Source organism: Anopheles darlingi, chromosome 2 (assembly GCF_943734745.1).
Source record: "Anopheles darlingi chromosome 2, idAnoDarlMG_H_01, whole genome shotgun sequence".
NCBI lineage: Eukaryota > Metazoa > Arthropoda > Insecta > Diptera > Culicidae > Anopheles > Anopheles darlingi.
In genome coordinates this window covers 9,819,272-9,841,596 of record NC_064874.1, presented here as the reverse complement: position 1 = coordinate 9,841,596, position 22,325 = coordinate 9,819,272, and the positions used below count along the sequence as shown (strand labels likewise).

Below are 22,325 nucleotides of genomic sequence, written 5' to 3'. Positions count from 1 at the left end.
GGGGGCGGCGTCGAAGGGCGTCTAGGCGGAGAGGTAAACCCTCCGAGATCGTGTTTCGTGGAATTTAAAAATGTGGGTCGGTCGGAACAACGGTATGGAGTCCACGCGCGCGAGTACACGCGTAGCTCGTGGGTTGCAATGCGGCTAGCGCGCGCCTGTGTGTGTGTGTAGGCGACATGACGGCCTTCTTGTGTACCGGAGGAAAACCGACGACGACAGGCAAAATGATAATGGATCGCAAGGCCGTTCCGATACACAGGTGCAGGTGGGAGACACGGTGTTCAGCGAGGATGGTCTGGAGTAGAGACCACCAACGCAACGCACCAGCACCAACCGTCGTTCCCCTTGGAGAACGTATAAATTATTGATTTTCTAGAAACGTCCCCGTAGGAGTCGCATCCTCGGAGTCCCGTAGACCGATACCGGAGGGGTTGCGGGTGTGTCTCACCGGATACCAATCTCTCCCGGGTGTGCTACGCTAGAAATACCCGGGCTTAAAGGACCGGCGTATCCTTCCTGACTCCTTCCCTGTGTCTGGGCCTGGTTGCAACTTCCCTGGGACGTAGAGAAACCTTCCGTTTAACCAGCTCGTCGGAGGTGAAGGGAACACGGATTCCGTTTTTACCACAGTGTGAGGGTAGGGGAGGACACAGGTGGTGCCACACCTAACCCGGTGCCTGGCCACTGTGTACGAGCGGAGCTGTCGATCGATAAAGGGTTCGCTTTGTCCTCCGACCCCTAGGGCCGGTCCGAAGGTAGAGTAGCAACAGCGCCATCGCTTCATCGCCGGTTGAAGGACAACGAACCCCAGGAAGAGGGTTGCTTCGTGGTTCGGGAGTTGCTCTCCCCCTCCACACATACGTGTACCCTCTAGGAGTTACTTCAAGTATAGTCCTGGCCGTACAATCGCCTCACCAGGACATATGGACAATAGAAACCGAAAGAGAGTGAGAGAGTGCGCGTCAAGCGTGTCAGAAAGTGGGACACAGAGGGGGTAGCAGAAGGGGGTGGTACCTACAGGGAGAGGGGGACTTGTTGTCCCCAAAAAGGGGGATCGAATGTGTGTGTTTGTCTGCGTGTGTATTCCCTTTGTAGCGGAAGGAACTCTCGAAGGACGGAACCGAGTAGGTGGAGTGGCCCATGGCCCCGTCCCGGATGGCGGCTTAATGCGTCGTCCCTCCAGCAGGGTGCTGTCCCTCCAGAAGGGTGCGTCGGTCCCGGGTTCGCCTCGTCAGCAGCAATGGCGGCGCCACGGACGAATGGTTCCGTCGGCCATCGGTTGGTGGCGCTGAGCAGGGCATTTCATTAAATTCCCTTATCCTGTCCCCGTGCTCCTCTCTGTACTGGCCACACTGTGAACGCCTTTTATGTTTCAGGGCCTTCTCCTCCTATCCCCCGGAAGGTTGGTCCCTAGGCCAAGGTCCACCGTTCGGTCCTGGATTGGGGGTACAGTGAGCCGAGTATTTATAACCGAGTGCTTCTGGTCCGGATCCCGGACCGGGCGGGACAGGGAGGGAGTTGGTTTGTATAGTTCGTGTCCGGCCCATCCCTCGGATCCACCCCCCCCCTCTTCCCCATCCCCCGGGGTCCACCGGAAGGATGGATATATGGACGTACGGCGCAAGGGATCCTTCTCCTTCTCTGTGTTTTTTTTTTGTTATTTTGGGGGAATCGTGGCGTCCTCTCGGAACCTCTCATACGCTTTCTAAGCCCCCTTCTTCGCCTCTTCGTTCCTTACCTCTCCAGCGTGCTCCGGTAGAGCGTGATCACGTGATCCGTTTGATGTGTCCGGGACTCGCTCGCTCTCTCGCTCCTCGTCATCATTATCGACGACCGGAGCAGTCCAAGCGCGCGTCCATTTCTTTTGTCGGGCTTTAATCTTCTAATACGTCTTGTCGGCCTCTTACACACACCGTCTTAAGGGGTTTGGTCCGACCGTCGCCTTTGGTGTACCTTTTTTCATTGTCCATCCTCTTCCTTCTCTTCGTTCCGTGGTGAAGATGATGATGATGATGATGCTTCCAGTGTTACTGCCCCTGGCACCCGATCAGCTCCGTTCTAGCGCCGTTTGCTGGGAAATTATAGTGTCCCCCAGTGTGTTTGGGATCTCGCGTTATTTTTCGGGATTGACCGCCGGACTACCGGCACGAAATCGTGATGATGGGAAATTGGGAAGTTTGGAATCGGCTTTTGGTTTTGTTTTTGCTGGTTTTCGTGACGCCACAGGAGTCCCGGCCATCTTGTGTTTTCGGGCATCGCGAATCTAGGGTGGCTCCGTCTGTGGAAACGTTGCTCTCTGTTTCTGCTCACTCCCAATGACTGCTATGGTACTGCTCTAGCGCATTACCTCGAACCTCGGGTGGCCAAAAATCTTGCGACGTCCCTGGCTCCTCTTACAAGGGACCGGACGCTGGGGATCCCGAAAAACCCGATTGCAACCCCCCTCTGCTGCACCCTTCCTTCCTCTGCTGCTACGGTTGCTATCATTCCTCGGATATCGGGATTCGAGAAAAGCAATCTTCTCGCTTTTGGTGGTGGTGGTGGTGGTGGTGGTGTACGGGGCCGGGGTCGGGGTCGGGCCGTGAAGCGAAACCGAACGCCCACTACCCCGCCCGCCACTCGTCCGCTCGTCGAGATGTGCCGAGGCGGAGAGTGTTTCGGGGTCGCCCGAAAACCGTAGACGAAATGGACAAAAAACGATCAGTGTCAGAGGATAAAAAAAAGAGATGAACGAAGGGCCGCAGGACGATAAGGTGTGTTGGAGGAGTAGGGTGAAGGAGGGACACACGGTTGGGCCCCGAAAGCAGAGGCCATGGTCCAGGGAGTGGTGGCCTGTTACGGACTCCCGGCCTCTGCTTCGTTGTGTTCGTCGTCGTCGTCGTCGTCGTGGTGGTGTTCCTGCGGCGGTAACCGTCCGTGGCTCCAGGACCTATGGTCGTGGCCACGGGATTGTTGTTGCACCGGACACGGTCATGGTTTTTCGGATCCCTCTCTCTCTCTTTCTCCCACTCTCTCTCTCTCTTTTTCGCTTTCTGTGTCTGTGCCGCACCGCGAGGGTCGAAAAACCTTTATTACCTCGACGCCACTTTCCGGTCCTTCGGATACCCGTGCATCCTCTGCCCACAGAGAGAGAGAATGTTTCGAGGCTGTGTGTGTGTGTGTGTGTGTGCGTGGTGATGGTATTGGATGGAGCGCGGCACCACACTACACCGGGGCAAAGGTTTTCGGAACCCAGCCAACACGGCGAACGAACGACGCTCGGTTCTCTTGGGTTTCTAGAGCTGCGAGAAGAACCTTGGCCGATGGCAGCAGCAGGCTAAACGATGCTCGATGGAAGGGAAGGGAGATTTTATACCAGATCCGGCTCCTCTGGAGCCGTCTTCTCCTCCTCCCGAGAGGACACGATACGCTACAAAAAGTCCGTCAGTTTAATTCTTCTCCGGCTTCTCAGTATTGGACCCAGTATTGGAATGGTCCAGTACTTGGGGAGGCCTTGGCCTTTTTTCGACCTTATCCAGAGCTTTCTGGGTCTCGGATTTGATGCTGGATAAGTATTGGTTGCTGCTGCTGCTGCTACTGTTGTAACTGTTTCGGTTGTCCCATATCAAAATTTCCCCGAAGAAATCTCTCGATACACTCTGTGTTTGACGTTCCTTCCCGCCAAATACCTGCCATCGACCAACTTTGCCTGGGATCCCATTCATCCAAGGTAGGGGCATAGGTGAGACAGAGAGAAAGAGAGAGAGAGGAGAGAAGCAGTATTTGTGTTTGTGTGTAACGGGACACGAGGCCAGGTCCAGGACCTGCGCCGAGGGTTCTCGGAGCCAAATACCACCACCACCACCACCACCAGCCGCCGTCGTCTTCATCCAGATTGTGAGCTACCTGTCCTACCGACGAGGGACGGACGAAACAACCTACAGCAGCATCCCTTTTGCTGGCACATTCCGGGTGCGCCACCCTCGGCAGGCATACGGCCAGTATCGACCCCCCGAGAACCCGTGTCCTCCTCCTTCTCCTGATCCTCCTCATGCTTGGCCATCATTTCGTCGCTGCTGCCATGGCGATTTGGTGTTGGTTGGAAACTTTTGCTCCCATCAAAAAAAAAAAAACTCCGAATTTCGGGACGAGCATCTCGTGCATCCCCCCTTCCCCTACCAAACCGGATAGGACGGTAGGACGCCGGGTTCGGGTTCGTCTCCAGCTAAAGGCCACGCAATCGATACCTTTTTTTCGCCGGTTCTCGAAGGCTCTCCTCGAGGATCTTTGGCGAATGTTCCAAGATGTAGTTTTTTTTTTCCCCCCGTTTGCTTTCCTGCGCTGTCCAGAGGGGGCATCTTTTGGTGGTCAAGGTGGGTGGCGCGGTTTAAGATAGAGAAAATTGGAAGCGCCCTCGATCGATCCCTCCTCCCGGCGTTTGAACGTTTTTCTTCTTTTTATCCCGCAAATTCCGTATCGTCCCAGCGTGTCTTCTCGAGGGTGGGCAGACAGCACTTGAAGGGTTTCCCTATCTCTCCCATCCACTCCAGTACCGTTTTCACAAACTTCCAACCGGGCTGCTGTGTGGACTCATCTTTTAAAAACGGTGGTCGTGGTTTGTGATTGGGATTCCTCTTTTTTCTTCTTTGTATTACCGCTGTGCTAGACGGTAATCAAAACGATGGTCAATCCTTGCTCCACGGAGCGGAGATTGCTTTCCAAGTTGCTCGCTGCTTCTTGGTACGATGAGTTTCTGAAGCATTTATGGTTACGCGCAGCAGCAGCAGCAGCAGCGGCGGCGCTTGCCTCCTGAAATGTTTATTACGCCAGTGCCTCTGTCGCTATACTTGTTGCTAGACGATGGCGAGGCGGCTAACGAAGCGTTGACGAAACATCTGCGAAGACACGCCAAATTGCAAATTAAGGTGGCAAGAGTTTGGGAGACGGGTTCATCGTTTGTGTGTTTGCTGATAGAGTATCCTTTGGGTGATTTTATTGATAGGAGTTTAGCTTTCATTCTGGACACAAGGGGTTTCAAAAACAATTCAATAGCGATTTCAGATTCATTCCTTCCATAGTACTAGTGTCGTTACCTAGCGAAGTAGGTGCCGCAAAAGGAAATACCGAGTTACCGAAAGGCGATGTTCGTTTTTAACCGTTTAGTGGGTATTGGGCATTAAAGGAATTTACCTATTTTTTATTGAATATGCAGAACATAAACTGAACTGAAAGTTCCTGTACAAGATAGCTCCATTAATTCTCGGGGTCGTGACGGTAGATTTGGTCCAGATTTTTAGAATAATGAGCTACATATCTTCCTGGATTTTGAAACAACCTTAGTTTGCTTCCACAAAATGGTGCTAGTAGTAGGAGGAAATAAGCTTTGGAATTCAAACTATTGCACAGCGCCAATTGACCAGCATGCTTTCGATCATCATCGACATTCCATTTGTGTGGGGGATTGAATGGTATATTAAAATTCCGAATTCCTTTCCCCCCCCCCCTCCCCATCTCGCCCCATATTGTGGGTATTTATCCTCGCATCATGCCCCCCCCCCTGAAGTACATATCCTTCGGCGGGGGTGGTGGTTTAACTTTTTTGTGTGTTGTTCTTGCTGTCATCACGGACATCACATTTAACCTGATTGCAACCTGATGGTTTAACACAAAGCGAGAAGCGAGATGTTATGTTGGTGATGTGATGTTGCTGGGTTGCTGTATTGCGAATGTATATTAACCAACCCCCAACCGTCGGGTTCGCTGGTAATGGGAGAGATGAAACGAAAAAAGGAGAAAATCATTCCTACGGTCGGTTATTTGCGGTTGGCAAAACTGTGGACCTGGGGACACCTGTGTTCGCCCCCAATGTGTGTGGGTTTTAATTTCGAATTCCCGGAAAACCGTTTTCCAGCTGCAGCTGCAACTATACTGGGGAGCTTCATCAACCACGTCATCAATCCCGGCCAAAGAGAAGGAGGTGGTGAGCCCTGGTATTGCCGCTTTGTCCTTTACACCCAATCCCACAACGGTGGGATGTAAACGGGGCCAGGGATATGGGATATCGCCAGGGGACAAACAGAGAGGATATTGTGGTGGTGGCACTGGGCCCTAGAGAGGGATCCAGGCTGATTTCCCGGGGCTCACACTTTTCAAGCTTTCCATCAACGAACCGGCCGCGAAGTAGCTGGCGCGCAGACCGATCGATCGATGGCCGGGTTTTGTTGGAATTAATTCGGAATTTCAGTTTTCCGCGCTTCGGATCGGAAATTCGGTCCCGCCACCAAGTGTGTGTGTGTCGGAGGGAGAGAAGGGGATGAGGTGTCTATATACCGATGTGCGTGTGTGCGTGCGTGTGTCTGTATGTACCGATAATCAATCGCGTACTTTCAACAAATTAATATTGGAAAGTGGCCAACCTCTCCTTTCCGCCCCAGAAACGGAGCCCAAAATCCAGGACCAGCCAAATTCCCAGGGGAGGGGTTACTATGGAGAACTTACCGGATCGCGTAATTTGATGGTTTGGAATTGGAATTCGTCAATAGCGCTTCGCTGATCCACGAATGCACCCCATCAAAAAGGATATCTAGATATCACTTTCTAGTACCTATACTGTGCACCTAGTAGCCATTGTATGCACTCTGACTCTCTGTAGCTCTGCGGCTTCTCTGGAACTTTGGGTTTTTATCCCCGGGAAGGTCTTATCCGGTACAATCCACGGATCAGTTCCCAGGGCCTCACAGTATACAATTATCACTGTATAGCAAAACCGAGCGTTTTGTGAATATCCACAAACTATCACCACTACCGCGTGAGAGTAGGATAGTAGTAGGTGATCCGAGGGATACTGAAGTGGGGGGAGGGGGGGGGGGGTAGAGCGGGATGATTTTTGCGCCTGGTCTATACCTCTGTTTTACTGTATTCTTTTCCACTTCTGATTCCAACCAATCGGGACTTGCGTAATTGTACAGTTCTGTGTGTGCCCAGTATTTGGAGGCTATAGGTTGGCCCGTATTTCCATGGTTAGTAGTATTAGTAGTAGTACCAGTAGTAGCAGCAGTTGTGGGGGAACGCCGGAAGTTGAGCTTTGGTTCGAGGGAGGGTGGCAGTACAACGCCAACTACCACCTCCCATGTGGTCACTATATGTACCTACGAATCTCGTGCGAATGGGGCGGTGGTTTTTGAAATGAAATGTGCTGGCAAAACAGCGGGAGAAACAAAATAGGAAAAGCTTGGAAAACTCTGCTACTACTTCTACAAAAGCAGCCCCTCCCCCCTCCCCATCTCCACCCCTCGTCACACTCACACACACACACACGGGCACTAAAAATGCGTGCGACACAAATTGATGGAAAATAACTCTCGATGCTGCCGTTGCTGGAGCTGGGGCGTGTGTGTGTCAGGGAAGGGGCTTTTAGTTTTTATCAGAGAGCCCCGGCACCGGTACCGGTTTGTGGAGTGCCCTCCCCCCCCTCCCCCTCGCCTCTTACCATTGCTAGAGGGGAATGACGGCTACGCACCCACTTCCGCACACATCAAATGGGGGCTGGGATGGGATGGCCTGAACCAATGGACCTTACTCTGTATTGATAGGTTGGGGATGAAAAGGGGGTTAAAAGGGGGGGGGGGGGGGTAAGAGGTCAGAAATAGCAACAGCAACAAAAAAAAACTATCAAATCCATGTGATCCACAGCAACAAACAGAGAGAGAGAGAGAGCACCGACTGTGTGTGTGTGTGATTGGCCGTGTGTGTGGGGGGGGTGGGCGTTGAGGGTGGCGCCTGATTTTCCGTATTTTCAATATTATTACTCTTATTATACTTCTTTTTATTATTCCTATTATTAGTGCTGTGCGCTGTGGTAGTGGCGCACGCAATGGCAACGCCAGTTTTTCTGCTCAATTTCCTCGACCTCATCCCCCCCTCCCCTCCTGTCCTCCTCCCTCTGGTAGGTGGTATCTGTTTCCAGCGCCGGGAGCCTCATCCCTCGGTCCGTGGAACGGTTCTGGGAGAGGTTGTGGCGCTCGGGATGCTACGAGGAAGCCCTGGGAAAAGGGGGAGCGGGTCAGAGGATGAAGGTTTTGTTAATTAAAAATGGAGAACAGGGTGTGTGTGTGTGTGTGTGTGTTGAAGAGAGAAAGAAAGAAAGAGAGAGAGAGAGAGAGAGAGAGAGAGAGAGAGAGAGAGAGAGAGAGAGAGAGAGAGAGAGAGAGAGAGAGAAATGTATTCCAGGGATTCGCAGAGCATTTCACTGAAGGATGTCAAGGAATGGGAAGGAGGATGGAGGGTGCTCGATGGTTGGGACGTCAGTTGGGGGGGGGGGACTGCCTTGGTGCGCCAGCTAGGCTAGGCTCTAGCCCTGTGTGTGTGTGTGTGTGTGTGTGTGTGTGTTTGTATGTGTGCTTACTGTTCGACGAGGGTTGAGGGTCACGAACCTTCTCTCTCCCCCTCCCGTACATTCGGGAGCCACCCCAAACCGCGGTGTAACGTGGCCGCCATTTTCCATTGGCCACGCCATTTTGTCCGTGTCACACAGTTCCACCCCACACCCACGGGGGGTTGCCCCGTTGATTTCAGACCCTCAAACCCCATTCCGGAGTTCCTGCGGCACAGCCGGTGACTGTATGTGTGCCCGTGGTACCGTGGCCTGTGCGTGTGTGTTTGTGTGTGCGCGCGCGTAGATGGTGGGTGGGTTCGATTGGTAAATGGGTTGGCGTTGTGTCCCGGGCATACACACTCTCTCGGAGGCGCGCATACCGATATACCAGGGCGAGGCCAATGACTCCTGCCCCAGCCCTAGGCCCTGGCCCTGGCTCTGGGGGGGCCACACGGGACAAAACCGCACCAGCAACCACCCGTTCCCCGGTTTCTCCCGGAACCGCCGCACTCCTCTCCGCTTCCCTTCTTCGTTCGCAGGATTTAGGTCCCTTTTCCCAAAAATAGTCGTCGAACCTTTTTGGGAGGATGGTGAAGTGGTGGTAGGGTGGCAGGGGAGGAGTGGTAGGTTCGTGGCAACGGCAGCAGCACCAGCAGAGAGGGTGGCCGCAACAGCATCAGCAGCAGTATCGGAGGGGGGAGGTAATGCCACCGGAAAATCGATAAAATACCATCATCTTCTCCCGGGCATCACCAGAATGATGCTGTTGCTGCTGCTGCTGCTGCTGATGATGATGATGGTGCTGATGATGACGAGGAATATGGTGGAGGGGAATGCTCCTCCATACCTACCCGGTTCAGGGCGCGCGCGATGGCGGGCGTGGGTTCAACGAACAAACCGCTCCCGTGCTGGCGCTGCAGAGATGCTGGCAATTGCTGGCGTGTTTCGCGGATCGGGCAAGGGGAAGGATAAGAAGTCCTGTGTGTCGTGGGGGGGACGAGGAGGTTTTCCTTCGCCATTTTTTGTCGCCATGAACAGCGCACCGACCAGCGTTGCTCCTCTAGAGGCTCCGTTCAAAGGTGGAACGCCGGATGGACCAGAGAGAGGATGCAGAGTAAGAAAGGTTGCCATACAGCAGACTGTCAGGAGAGGGGCATATGTTCGACTTGGGACGGCAATTCGTCTGCTAGTGGAATACTTGTTGGTGTGGACGCATCGAGAGATGTCTGAGGGATAAGCACACCTCGGCAATTAACAAATTAATATCCAAGTTGCAGCAACAGTAACAGCAACTTCTTCTTCTTCTTCTTCTTCTTCTTCTTCTTGATCAGAAGTCACTACCAGTTTGTCTTCCCCCCTGCTTGGAGAGGCCACACAGATGGAAGCCATCTTGTCCTGGGTCATCGTCGTCGTCGTCGTTGTTGCGACTCGGTGTTATGACTTCTTTTTCCCCGGGACTACCGGGGCCAGTATCGATCCGTTTCGACGACGACGACGACGACGACGATGAGGAGGACGATAGTCTTCGTCTCGTAAAGGGCCACACCGAAGCCCCGATGGCCTAGCATGGCCATCCCTCCGCTCCGGAGCGTCACGCGCGCTCCAAGGCACCGAAGAGGAGATGCTGTAATAGCTCTTTCCCTTTGGCCGTGTGAGTGTGTGTGTGTGGGTGCGTATGTATTGGGGTTTTTCTTCTCGCCGCCTTCTGGCCAACTTTTCCGGCGATGGTGATGGAAGAGAGAAGACACAGAGACGAGGAGTTGAGCCAAGGGTGGCCTCCCTCTAGGAGCAGCAGCAGCAGTAGCGTCAAGCGCGCGGCACTTGAAGCGGGCATCTCTCCGAGAGAAAGAGAGAGAGAGAGAGATAGCGAGGGTGAGGAGCGAGGGTGCAGCAGGAGGATACCAAGACGCCGACGCTCGTCAGGTTGGGTTCGACACCACCACCACCACCACCAGCGGTTGCCCTATACCCTCGTCCTCGTCGTTGTTGTCGTCGTCGTTTTCTTGCTGTAAGCGGAGGGACGATGATACCGAAGTGAGGTTATGGAAGGGCGGAAGCAAGGGGGAAGGGGAGGAGGAGGGACAGCAAACTTTGAGCAGGGACAGGGAGGGGAATGAAGAAGGGGGGGGAAGGAGCAAGCGGGGGGTTACACTTTTTCGGTCTCCGAATTGTGTCAGGAGGGTGGATGGACCGAGCGCACCGAAGAGAGAAAGAGAGAGACAGAGAGACAGAGAGAGAAAGAGAGAGAGAGCGAGAGATGTGGCCGTCATGGCACCGTCGGTCGTCGTCAGGTCGTCAGGTCCTCGGTGTTTCCAGAGGGAACATCCCTTCCCCGGAATGGCGTATCTCTGGCCAGGCACAACCCTGACTCTCTCTCTCTCTCTCTGTATACGTCCCATTTCTTCCTTCTCTTGGTCTCTGTCCTCCGCCGCGCCTCGCCTTTCCCTTTCGATCCATGTCGAGCAGCGGCAGCAGCAACATCTCGACCGGAAACCATCCAAACCGACGACCCTCCCGACCCGCATTCCCTTTGGCATGGCATTCCCTGGCCTTTCCCTGGTCGGAGGGGTTGCCCACGCAACAACCCCTCCCCGACCACCTGCTGTGGTGTGCTTGTGTGTGTGCGCCTCAAAGCAGCGCGCCGGATGGATGGCCTCCGTTGCTGCTGGTGCTGCTGTCCTCGAGAGGAGGGTTTTCTTTGTTTTTGGAGCTCATCGTGTCTCGTGTCGCTCTGTGGCACCCTCTGTGTGTGTGTGTGCGCGTGTGTTTGCGCCATCGAAGGACACAGCAACGGGCCGCAGAAGATGGAAGATGTGGCCTCTCGCTGCAAGGCCCAGGCAGGGCCCAGGCATGGCAGTTCTTTTGGCCGTTCCCGTGCGCTCGCGCCCTAGCGAGTGGTGTGGTTTTTTGGCTCTCGAAAGCTCGAAGAGACCACAGAAAACCAGGACCTTTAAGTCCCGGGGGTTTCTCCGGGTGTGTGTGTGTGGGGAGTCTCACCTCAAATGTCCTTCATGATGATGCTGCTGCTGCTGAAGACAGCCCTTTTGCTGTCTTTGTGGCGTCACTCTCTCGCTCTCTACCTCCTTTAATATCTTCCTCCTTCTCCACACTGGAGGCAGCGAGTTGCTGTTTGCCACAAAACGCCTGGTGACCAATGACCATGGTTCCGTTGTCAGGCCGTGCGCGGCGCCCTCTGTCTATGCTTTGGGCCCTGCCGGCGACCCAGAAACTGCTGGACCCCACAGAGAGGTCCAGGCCGCCTGACCTGCGTCATCGTCCTCGAGGGGTGCAGCGACGAGCGGAATGCAAGGGGTGGGTGGATCGATTAAAAGGTTTCACGATCGTGTGTGTGTGTGTAACAGGAAATGGTGGGGCAAAGAGCGGCGCCCCCTCCCTTTTCGCTTCGCCTTTTTATTAATTCATCGACCCCCCCCCACAGGTAGGTAGGCCAGGGGTGCTGCAAAGTGTGGCCAACGATTTCGGTCAACGTCGCCATCTTGTGTACCTCGTGTCCCTGAATCCGCTGGACGCAACGCTTGTTAGCACGCGGCAGGAGCAGGTAATGGCCGCCGCCACGACCGCCGGATAAAAAATGGCCACAAACACTCACACACAAACACACAGACCTGGAGACCCTGGGCGTGAAGTGGTGATGGCGCAACCTTGGGACAAAATGATCCGGACCGTACCGTCGATTTGGGACAGCTGCCTTTCGGACTGGCCAGTCTATATATATATGTGTGTGTTTGTGTGTGTGTGTACCTGGGGTTGTCCAAAAAGGTCCACGAGGTATCTGTCACTATCGCGATCCACCTTTTTGTGCCTTCCGCGACGGACTGACGGGGACCTTCTGTCCGAAAACCGCCTCGACTGTTGAAAGTTCTCGAACTCATTGGAAACTTTGGCGTCGGACGAGATCTACCGAGGTTCCAGGTTCCGGAAGAATTCGGTTCTTGACGAAACAGCAGCAGGTATCCAACGGAGAGCGCACCATTCGGAGTTGAATTCTCGAATTCCTCGATACTTCGAGCTCTGGGATTTGAATAGCTGCTACTGCTGGGCGCTAGGCTGGCATATATTCCCGGGGGTGGGAGTTGTGAGAACTGGACAGCGGTGCAACAGTGTGTGTTGGAGGTAATGGTGAAGCGCACCTCCATATGTACACACGCCATGCCATTGTCCTGGGCGCGCGCCCGATGTGCGGTCCCCCCATCCTCGGGGGTAAGGATTAACAAGCTGCTCTCTCTATCTCTCTCTCTCTCCTCCAAACGCTCCCCGTACCCTGGCAGCCAGGACCCTGGGAGCGTCAGCGGAGCGGAGTGTTGAAGCGGAACACAACATATCCGGCTGCTGGGATATGTATATGTGTGTATTTGTGCATTTGTGTCCTCGCTGCTCTAGCCAAGGGTAAGGGGAGGGGGGGGGGCTTTCCAATGACGCGTGCGGATCATGATGATGATGACGATGATGACGATGATGGAGATGTGGAAGCTCCAATACGGGGCTATTCCTCTCCCTCTCCTCTCGAGTGGGTGGGTGTTTCGCGGTTTTTGGTCCGATGATCCCCTCTGCTGGTTGGGGGTGTGGAAGGGAGTGATGGGAGTGTGCTAGCGCCCGCGATACACTTTGTGATAACTCTCAACGATGATAGGCAATGATGATGATGGTGATGATGAAGAATTGATGATAATACCTGGTGGACACGCTTCACTACCAATCGTGGCTGGTGGTTCCGGCTATCATCATCATCATCATCGTCATCATTATGAGGTGGGGATGATAAATAAATGGGGCTGATGTGTGTATGTAGCAGTAGTAGTTGTTGTAGTTGTTGAATGTGTGTGTGTGTATGTGTTCGTTTATAAGCGGAAGATATATACCAAATGCACATCGCCCACTACTACCCCCCCTGGGGGGGGTGGTGGTGTTAGTTGTATTGCAAAATGGTGGCTATTCTATAAATTCAACCCCGATGAACTTTGTGCATCCCGCTCCGGGGAGGAGCGGTGCGAAGGAGCGGTGAAGGAACAACCCCTTGAACGCCTCATCGTCATCGTCGTCGTCGTTGTGGTCAACATTCCTTAACATTTGGCCGAGCAAAATGGAGCCCTTTCCAAAGGGGTGTCGGTGAATCTAATTGATGAGAAATGGGTGGAAACGACACACAGGGGGTGGGAGTCAAGGGGTCAAGGGGTGCAACAAGAATGCATCATTCTCCCTACGAACCACCCTCAACCACCCCCCCCCAACCTACCATGCTATGGTGTGCAGGTGGTGTGTAGTGATGCATAAGTAGCTCATAAATTATGTACCGAGCTATATATGGCCATTGGAGCAGGATAATGAAACAGGAAGGAAGGTGGTGGTGAGGGAGCGATTTTTATGTTTCAATACCCCCCCCCCCCTCTTCCTCTTCTATTGATGCCGATCCTGATGGTAAATGGATGAACGTCCGAAGCGTGTATCCCCGGGACTCTCCGATGTCAATGACATGGACTGGACGCATCATCATTTGCCTATCGTCAGGAGGTCAGGATGTGATTGACGCGCTATGAAAGCATGGAGGAAAAGGAGGGAGGGGGCAGCGTTGGTGACAGGTTGTCGATGCCCAGCAGCGACACGACGAATATCAAATGTCGGTGCCCCATGTTTGATTATTATTCCAAATTTCATTTGATCAGGTCACGAGCGTGGAAATGATGAGGTGAATGAGGGAGAATTTTCCCTTGCGCGCGTGTGTGTGTGTGTGTGTGTGTGTGGGACACAAATCGCAAAAACGAAAATCTCCCGGTTGGTGGACGCCCGTTTTGCGGATTGTCTTTTACGCATTGATTACTCGACTACCGGAAGCACCGAAGCATTAGAGAAGGGGCGGCCGTGGTTTTGGGGTTTGAGATAATCAAACGTAATCGCAACGTTCCAGTGGCCATCGCCACACATTCTCAGTACCCTCCTGGAGTCCTTTTACCTTCGCAATGGGTCAGCATTTTGGCATAAGATACAAGATTTGAAGACTTCCTTAGATCAAACGAGAAGGAGGTACCTCGGCGGAGGCTTCGTCGATGGATGGCCGCTTCACCATAAGCCACCCAAGTGGCCAGCAGGAGGAGGGAGGAAGTGGAGGCAGAAGAGTTTGTCCAAAGAGGCCATAAAATTGGCCTTTTAATGTGCCTGGAACTGTGCGCTGCGCCCAACTGGCCGGAGGTCGTTTCGCATTGCAATTCGATCTTCTGAACCACCCTCCCCGATGGAGGAGCGCGTTTTGGGGGGGGGGGGGGGGCAGTTTGCATTCTTGCCAAGCCCCCCCCCCCCCCCCTCTCTACCCCTCTTACTCCACCGCTCCACGACCTCTACGGTGTGGATTCGTGCTGCTTAAACGCGCGGGGCGCATTCGCATGGTTTCGCTCGCCGCAGCTGCCGTTGCGTTGAGATGATGGTCCTTTGTCACATTCGATCGTGGTGTTGGTGGTGGTGGTGGTGGTGGTGGGTAACGTTGGTTAAACTGCTACTCCCCGATGTGGACCCTCGGCTTCCTTTCTTCCTTTCCTTTCGCTTTTTTTGTTTGTGGGCCAGTTTTTGGCCCCAGGATGATGATGATGATGATGATGATGATGATGATGACGATCACCAGAGACAAATGATCACCCAGCAGCAACAGCAGCAGCAGCAGCAGCAGCGCCCAAAATGCGCTCATCGTCGCCTTGAGGTTAAGGTTGCGATGGTTAAACGACGGTGTGTGGTGTGTGGTGTGTGACCACGGCGTGTCCGTTGTTCTCAGGGTTTAAGAAGAGGAGGGGAGTAAGCGGTGGTAGGTCCACCGTCGTCGTTGTCGTCGTTGGCGTCGTTGGCGTCGTTGGTGTCGTGTGGTCGCCGTCAGACCGCGCCACTGCGCCATATGCGAGCACCGCGCTGTCAGCCCCACTCCACTGTTGTTGCTTTTGCTGTTCTCGAGGTGTGGCCACCTCGAGGTGCGTACGAGGTGCGGCGGTTGGTCCGGCCGGGCAGTAGGACGCGCGACGAAGGGTAAAGGAACGTATACACGCGATGATGAACGTATACACGCGCTCGCGCTGGTGGCCATCGCCGGCGGAACCACAGGCAGGCCGCGCTCAGTTCCTCCAGTCCCGTTGATGATGAGATGAGTCCATCTCGGTCACACCGCGCACTGCGGCGCCGGCGGACCATCAGGAACTCGATCTCTCTCTCCCTCACACTCTCTCGCACAGACCGAACGAAGGCGCCCGCGAACGCGTAAGCTCTCGCGCGGGGTCTGTGTTTGTGCGCGACCGGCGCGACGGCCACAGTGGTGGCGGTGTCGGTGGCGGTGGCGACGGTATCTGGCATCCAGGGCTTTGCTGACGCAGCTGCTGCCATCGTCGCCGCTCGCAGGGGTGCGCTGGCTATTTCTTCTTTTTGCTTACTCTGGGTTTGTTTTTTTTTGTTGCTTCCTTGTATCGCTACTTCACTCACTCACTGGCGCGGTGTTCGAGTTGCTTCTCTCCCTTTCGGGCCGATCTGGATCCCGTCCTTGCCGCGTGCTCCAGCGAGTGGCCACGAGAAAAAGGCGGCGGGGAAGGTAGGCCGACCGACCGGCCACCCACCCCATCCCATCGTGCGAGAGATCGCCACCGGACGGCCGGGGTCTCGATCATCGCGTCTTGCCTTGGGTTTTGCGTTGAGGTGATCGTGGCCTCTACCTGACTGGTTTTATATTGGGGACGACGATGGCGGAGGACGGCGGCCGCCCCCCACCAATATCCACCCATATCCATGGCACTCTGCATGCTGCGTGGCCACATGTCCGTGCGTGTGCTGCTGTGTGGTGTGTGTGTGTTACTTCGTTAGGGATTCGAAAAAATAATGGATGGATAAATTTTAAAACCCAAACTTTTGGCCTCGGACGTTCGCTCGGTTGCTCGCTCGCCACGAGGAGGGTCACATTTTCGGAGGTCCCCGTCCGGTCCCCGGGGCTTTAATAATGGATCCGAATGGAATGAGGTGATGGTGAAGGCCGGCGGGGGGGCGGAGCGAGGCGTTGGCTTAACATCATCACAGCCCTCGCCCCGGTACCTCCTTTCCGGTCGTCCTTCGTTGGTGCGGGGTGGTTCTTGTTGGTGTTGGCCATTTGGTAATTCCGTCTCGCAACCTTTGATACACTCTAATGTATGGCCACGGCTCTCTCTCTTTCGCTCTCTCTCTCTGAGAAGCTGATCCGTCCGTTTCTGAGCCAGAACTGTCGCTAGGTTATCAAAGATCATGCACCCGGAACGTGCGCTGGTGGATCGGGAATAGCCAGATTCGTTGACAAAAAAAAAACAAACAAACAAACGGACGGGATTCCTGTGATAGTGACACATTGCGTTTGGGAAACTGGAACTCCTTCGGTTCATTGAGCGTGAGACGGTTCTTATCGCGTCATGACGCTACGGCATGGCAGAAGGATTGGGGAGGATCAAGAGGATATCCTCATGACAGTCTACACTAGAGTTTACGCGTTCATCCGGCCGTCTTGAAGCTTCATCAGCACATCCGAGTGAGATGACGTGTGAGAATCTGTCCAATTTGTCCTAATCGGTTGAAAATGGCTGCGCTAAGTACATTTCTAGATCATTGTCTTATGCATCTATTAGGTGGAATGCAAGTGATACTTCTGGTTCCTATAGTGTGTGTTCTCAATGCAGTCGCTCGTATTACGACACGTATTCGGTGCTATAGTTACGTCAGGCAGATACTAGAAATCCTCAGAATTCATCCTCTGACTCTATCGCCATAACTATTCCTCCTTACTTATTAGGAGCTATACCACAGATGATGACAAATTATCTGCAGCTAAGGTGTTCTCTCGTGTGGATAGCTAATTAAGAATTGGTAATAAGGATAAGAGAGAAACGGTCCTTAACAACTGTAGAACTGCTTCTATTAGCTTCGACTTTTTGGCTTAACAATCCTCTTCATCTAGCTCTGCTTTCGCTCTAGCGTCTATTCTAGAATAGAAATGCATCCCGCACTGAAGAATGTGGACACAACTCCTTGAGCACTATAGTGTCACTCCTTCCCCGTCCTTTACGAATACGGACTAATCCAGCGTCATTCTGCTAACTGACGTTGCGGTTAGGTTCGTTCGTTGGATCTCCGTTTGACCGTTCTTGATTGACCTTAAACAACGAGAATCATACAGAGAGAGAGAGCGTGCGCGCGAGAGAGAGAGTGGCGCATGGTGGTGGCTGTTGATGATATTCTGATTGCTGGTCGCGGGGCCCACCAGCCACTGACACATTTGCCTGCGAATGCGAGTATAAGCGCGTCGTAAAGCGTCGTGGCCAACAGGATTGTGGTGGAACCGGCTGGAGTTTTACGGCTTTCGCGACCGTGTCAGCGACGGCGATGGCGGCGACGTCGGTAGTACCTTCACCAGCATGAAACCCACCCGCGCCGCGCGCCGAATGAACGCCGGATTGTTGGTGGAATTCGAAAGTGGACCAAGGGAAAGATGTGTGTGGTGCTGGGGTGTTGGGTGGTGGTCAGTGGTGGGCTAGTGTGTCCCATGTATCCGCCACACTGCCGTCAACACAACTAGCAGCTGGCATTGGAGGGATGAGTTCGTCGCTGGGTTAATCAAGAATCGATCCGCGCCCCCCCATCCTCCTCCTCCTCTTTCGCGCGGTTCAAGCGCGATGATCGCGCGACGTATCTCGTGTGTGTGTGTGTGCTCACTCGCTCGCGCCCATGGAGGCAAATTCCTTTCGGGGGCTTCTCGCGATCGCGCACCAACAGCACCACAAACCCCGGACCGGGGACTGGACTGGATCGGGGACTGGACCTCGGGGAGAGGAGGGTGGAACCCAAAAAACCGTCAGCGTTTTATTTTTAGTTCAGCCACACAGAGCCACACAGAAGTAGGAGCAGGAGACGGGAGGGTTTGGGGAGGACCCGAGCCTCTGCGTTTACCACCTGTCACTTTGGCACCATTGCCACCATCCGGATCAGGCGCGCGCGCGCGCCCCCTCTGTCTGTGGCTGCTGCTTACCGATCTTTTGGCTTCAAACCCGTTTTTTTGCTGATGGCCAGGGGAGGAGCTAGGGGACGGGACGGGACGGCTAGTGGGGTGTGCTGTTTGTAATAACCTTCTGCTGCTGCTGCTGCTACAACGACGACGACTGATGCCAATCTGCAACACTCACCTCTGCCCTCCCCGTCGCCCGCCCCTCCCCCACTACCCGGGGGGCTCCAGATGTCTTAACCTTTTGGAGGTTTTTCGTCGTTGTTCGTCGTCGTCGTCGCCGTTGTCGCCGTTGTCGTCGTGGTTGTGTCGCTCCTTTCGATTCTCGATCGCCATTTTCACACGGCCATTGAGAGGAGGGAAGCGAGGGGAAGGTGGCAGACGCATCCTACCCGGGGTGACACTTTGAAGGTCTCCAGCGGCAAAGGGTGGCCAGTGGTCGCGTTGCGTCGCGATCGTGAGTTTTTTTTTTGCTTCTTCTTTTCGCTTCTTTCGTGTGTGTGCGGTTGGCGTGCTGGCCACCACTCATCAACAGAGGCCCGAGGGAAGGAGGGAAGTGGAAGGGCACCACGACAATGGGAGACCAGGCCTCCGTGGCTGACTGGCTGGCTCGATGGTTGGCCAACCGGAACCATATCAAGGCCTTCTCGGTTTTAGCCACGGTTTGGGGCTCCACCATTCACCACGGTGTGATGTGGCGCACCAGCCGGAGGGGGGTCCTTGTAGTGTGGAATGGCCACACCGAAACGGCACCCCTGCCGTCACCCTACTGCCCTGTCGTGTGTGTGCGTGTGTGTGTGGAGGTCAAGGGTCTTGTGGAACTGATTATTAAACAAATTGCATTCCAAACCCAATCTCCTGTTGCGTGCGGTGTGTGTGCGTGTGTATGTATGTGCGCGTGTTCGAGGACACATTGAAAGCCCCTCGGTATGGTTGGCCACGCGCTTGCATGCCGACGTGCGCCGCTCGGTATCGTGGCAGCGGGCCGATGATGGCGATAAGCGGCCGATGGATCATGGCGCTGCGGATCATCGCTGGATGCGCGCACGGTTTGAAGGGACTCCGGGGAGGGTTGTTCCTCTGGGCTTTAAACTCCAGATATGATGGTACGGGCGAACGGGGCAACAGCGCCCACTGACGCACCGATCATTGTCGTGGTCACCATGAATCGACCGGACGACAATTCCGTCATAGGCGCTACTTGCTTCTTCTCTAGCTCCTAGCAGATTGGCAGAAATGCGAGAAAGCGAAATCGGGTGACCGGTGGCCCCCGCTCGGTGTGCGCCTTCAAGCCCGTCGCCAGCGATTCGTCCGACCGCGACCGACGACGACGACGACGACGACAACGGACTTTGGGCTGCCATCGAGGGCGCGGCGGTGACGGCAGTAGTGGCACTCTTATCGCGCCGACGATGATGTCGCCATGCGACCAACCAGCTTATGCCCCCTGGTCGACGATGGTGGCGGCCATCATCGACCTAGAGGCTCGCTAGCGAACGTAGCGCTGAGGAGATTACATCAGCGCGCTCTCGGGGTGACCGATGAGGGGAAAACCTTCACCGCGTGGCATCGCTCAGCGTCGTCTGTGCGCCATCACCACCACTACCATCGAAGCGGTCGCCCGCGGCGGCACACGGGGTCCGGCCAACGGTCACCACCAACGGCGGTGGCGGTCACCTTCTCGATGGTCATATCGAACAACAAAAGCTGCCACGCCACGGTGTCGTGCGTCGTCGTGGCAATGTTGGCACAGTGATCCCGCCAAGGCTGTCACGGTCCCAGGCACCCAGACTCTGCTGTGGAGATCATCGCGATCGATGAAAATGATTCACTTCCGTTCCAGAAAGGCCGGTAGCGGAAAATGGAGCAAGGGATGATCAAGGGCAGTGTAGATGGTTTACAGGCGCCATTAAAGGACGGGAATTTTGATGCACACAAAAGATCTTTTCAGAGTGATCTTTCCCGGGGGTGCATTGATGACATCCACTACTTTGCTTAATCGTTTAGGAATATTAATGAGGTAGAATGCGATTGAATGGAGCTGGTAACATAACAGCTGCATGCCATTGTTTATTCAATCCTAGCAATCGTTGCTGTCATCTCCGAGGGGACGACAGTATAGAGTCCTTGGATTCCCGGACGGAAGTTCACGGGGAAAATTCTTTTACAAAAATTGCGTTTGATTAAAGTAGCGTATGATAAATTCATAAGTACCCCCACTAACAATGCCGTTTGTTTTCCGTTTCCTTTTGCAGCCTCGCCGGATATTAACTACTACCAGCACAATGCGGACGATGACGAGTACGACGACGAGGACGGTTGCCAGAACCCGGCCAGTATGCTGGAAGATGGTTCCGGTTATGGCGGTGGCGCCGAGGCAGACGGTGCAAACTATCAGGCCCAGTACCATCATTCGCATCAAGCGAATCAACACCAGCAGCAACAACAACAACCACAGCAACAGCAAACGCTATCACAAGGCCAGATCGAGTTTCTCAAATCGATGGTTGGGTTCCGCAAAAAGTGGACACCGTACGAGCTGCGGATGTGCAACGACATTCGGCGTATCATTGGGAGCCGGGAGTACGATTCGTTGCGCAAGAACGACGGTATGCCGCTGCCGAGCGTGAAAACGTTGCGCAAGTACCGCCACACGGCGCAGGACGAGGTGGAGGATGTGGTGAACCGGAAGCGCCCGAAGCAGCAGCAGCAGCAGCAGCACGAGCTGATGGACGATCCTAGTCACGCCAGTGATCAGTCACGTACGATGGGAGCAGAGGCAGGTGATCAGGCCAGTGCTGCTACTGTTGCTGCGGTCGCGTCCGCAGCGGCTGCTGCTGCTGCAACCGTTGGCCGATGTTTCTTTGGGTCGAAGCAATCACTCAAATCGGAGCGGGACAGCCTGGATGGGCAGTTTGATGCAAGGATGTTGACCCTACCACAAATCAGCTTCCTGCAGACACTGTCGATGAACACGAAAGGTTTCTCCGATTACGAGCTGCAGCGTTCGCTCGAGCTGAAGAACGAGCTGGGCTGCAAAAACTACGAAATGCTGCGACAGCAGGAGTTCCTGAACATTCCCACGCTGGCGATGCTTACGCGGTACGAGCAGGATAACGGGCTGGAGGATCTATCGCGCTACGCCGAAGCTGCGATCGAGGAGGACGAGGAGCAACCACGAGCGGAGGGAAGCGATGGTAGTACGGCAGCGGCACCTGCCGCTGCTCACCACCACCATCACCAGTCGATGGTTGATGAGCAACAGCAGCAGCAACAGCAGGAGCAAGAACAGGAACAGCAAAGGCAGCAGGCGCAACAGGAGCAGCAAGCTCGTGAGCAGCAGCAACAGCTTGAGCTGTACAATCGGTTGACGCAAGCAGATCCGGCTAGGCACCCGCTCTTCGATAGCATTGCCGACGATTCGCCGCCCGGTGAGGGTGCGGATTTGTCCGGTAATCTAACGGCGGCCGCTATTGCGGCAGCAATGACGGCTGCTGCAGCAGCAGCCGCGGCCGGTATCCATCCGCTCGATCTAAACGGTGGCTCGGGTACGGGCGATGAATCGTCGCTGAGCATCTTCGACCATCACTCGATCTTCGAGAAGGATACACCCTCGTTCGACATGAGCAAACTGTCGCCGGCACACGTCGAGTTCCTGAACACGTTACCGGAGAACCCGAAGCGATGGACACAGGAGATGATTAACTCGGCGCTCGACATCAAGAATGAGATCGGTACGCGCGACTATGAGATCCTCCGGCGACAAGGCATTCCACTACCGGCCGCTCGAACACTGCGACGCCACAAGGATATCCGCAGCAAAGCTGATCGGGTTGGTGGTGAACCGGGGGAACTGATGCCTCCTGGCAGTGCTACCACTCCCCCGTCGGCCGGTATCGTTAGTAACGGTTGAGCTGGACAGCTCAACTGCGAACCAACCATCCAGTCGATTATGAACCGATCGTTTAGTAC

The 22,325-nt window shown here is 54.6% G+C and overlaps 1 protein-coding gene across 5 annotated transcripts in view; it reads left to right on the top strand.

Annotated features, from left to right (window-relative positions):
* Positions 1-22,268, top strand: part of LOC125949001 (mucin-5AC-like) — a 27,988-nt gene extending 5,720 nt beyond the window's left edge. For all 5 annotated transcript variants that reach the window (XM_049675659.1, XM_049675655.1, XM_049675658.1 and 2 more), the window contains one exon: positions 20,609-22,268. In XM_049675659.1, coding sequence (XP_049531616.1) covers positions 20,609-22,266 — 1,658 coding nt within the window. In that variant the 3' untranslated portion in view covers positions 22,267-22,268. The remainder of the gene's footprint in view (positions 1-20,608) is intronic.
* Positions 22,269-22,325: the final 57 nt, after the last annotated feature.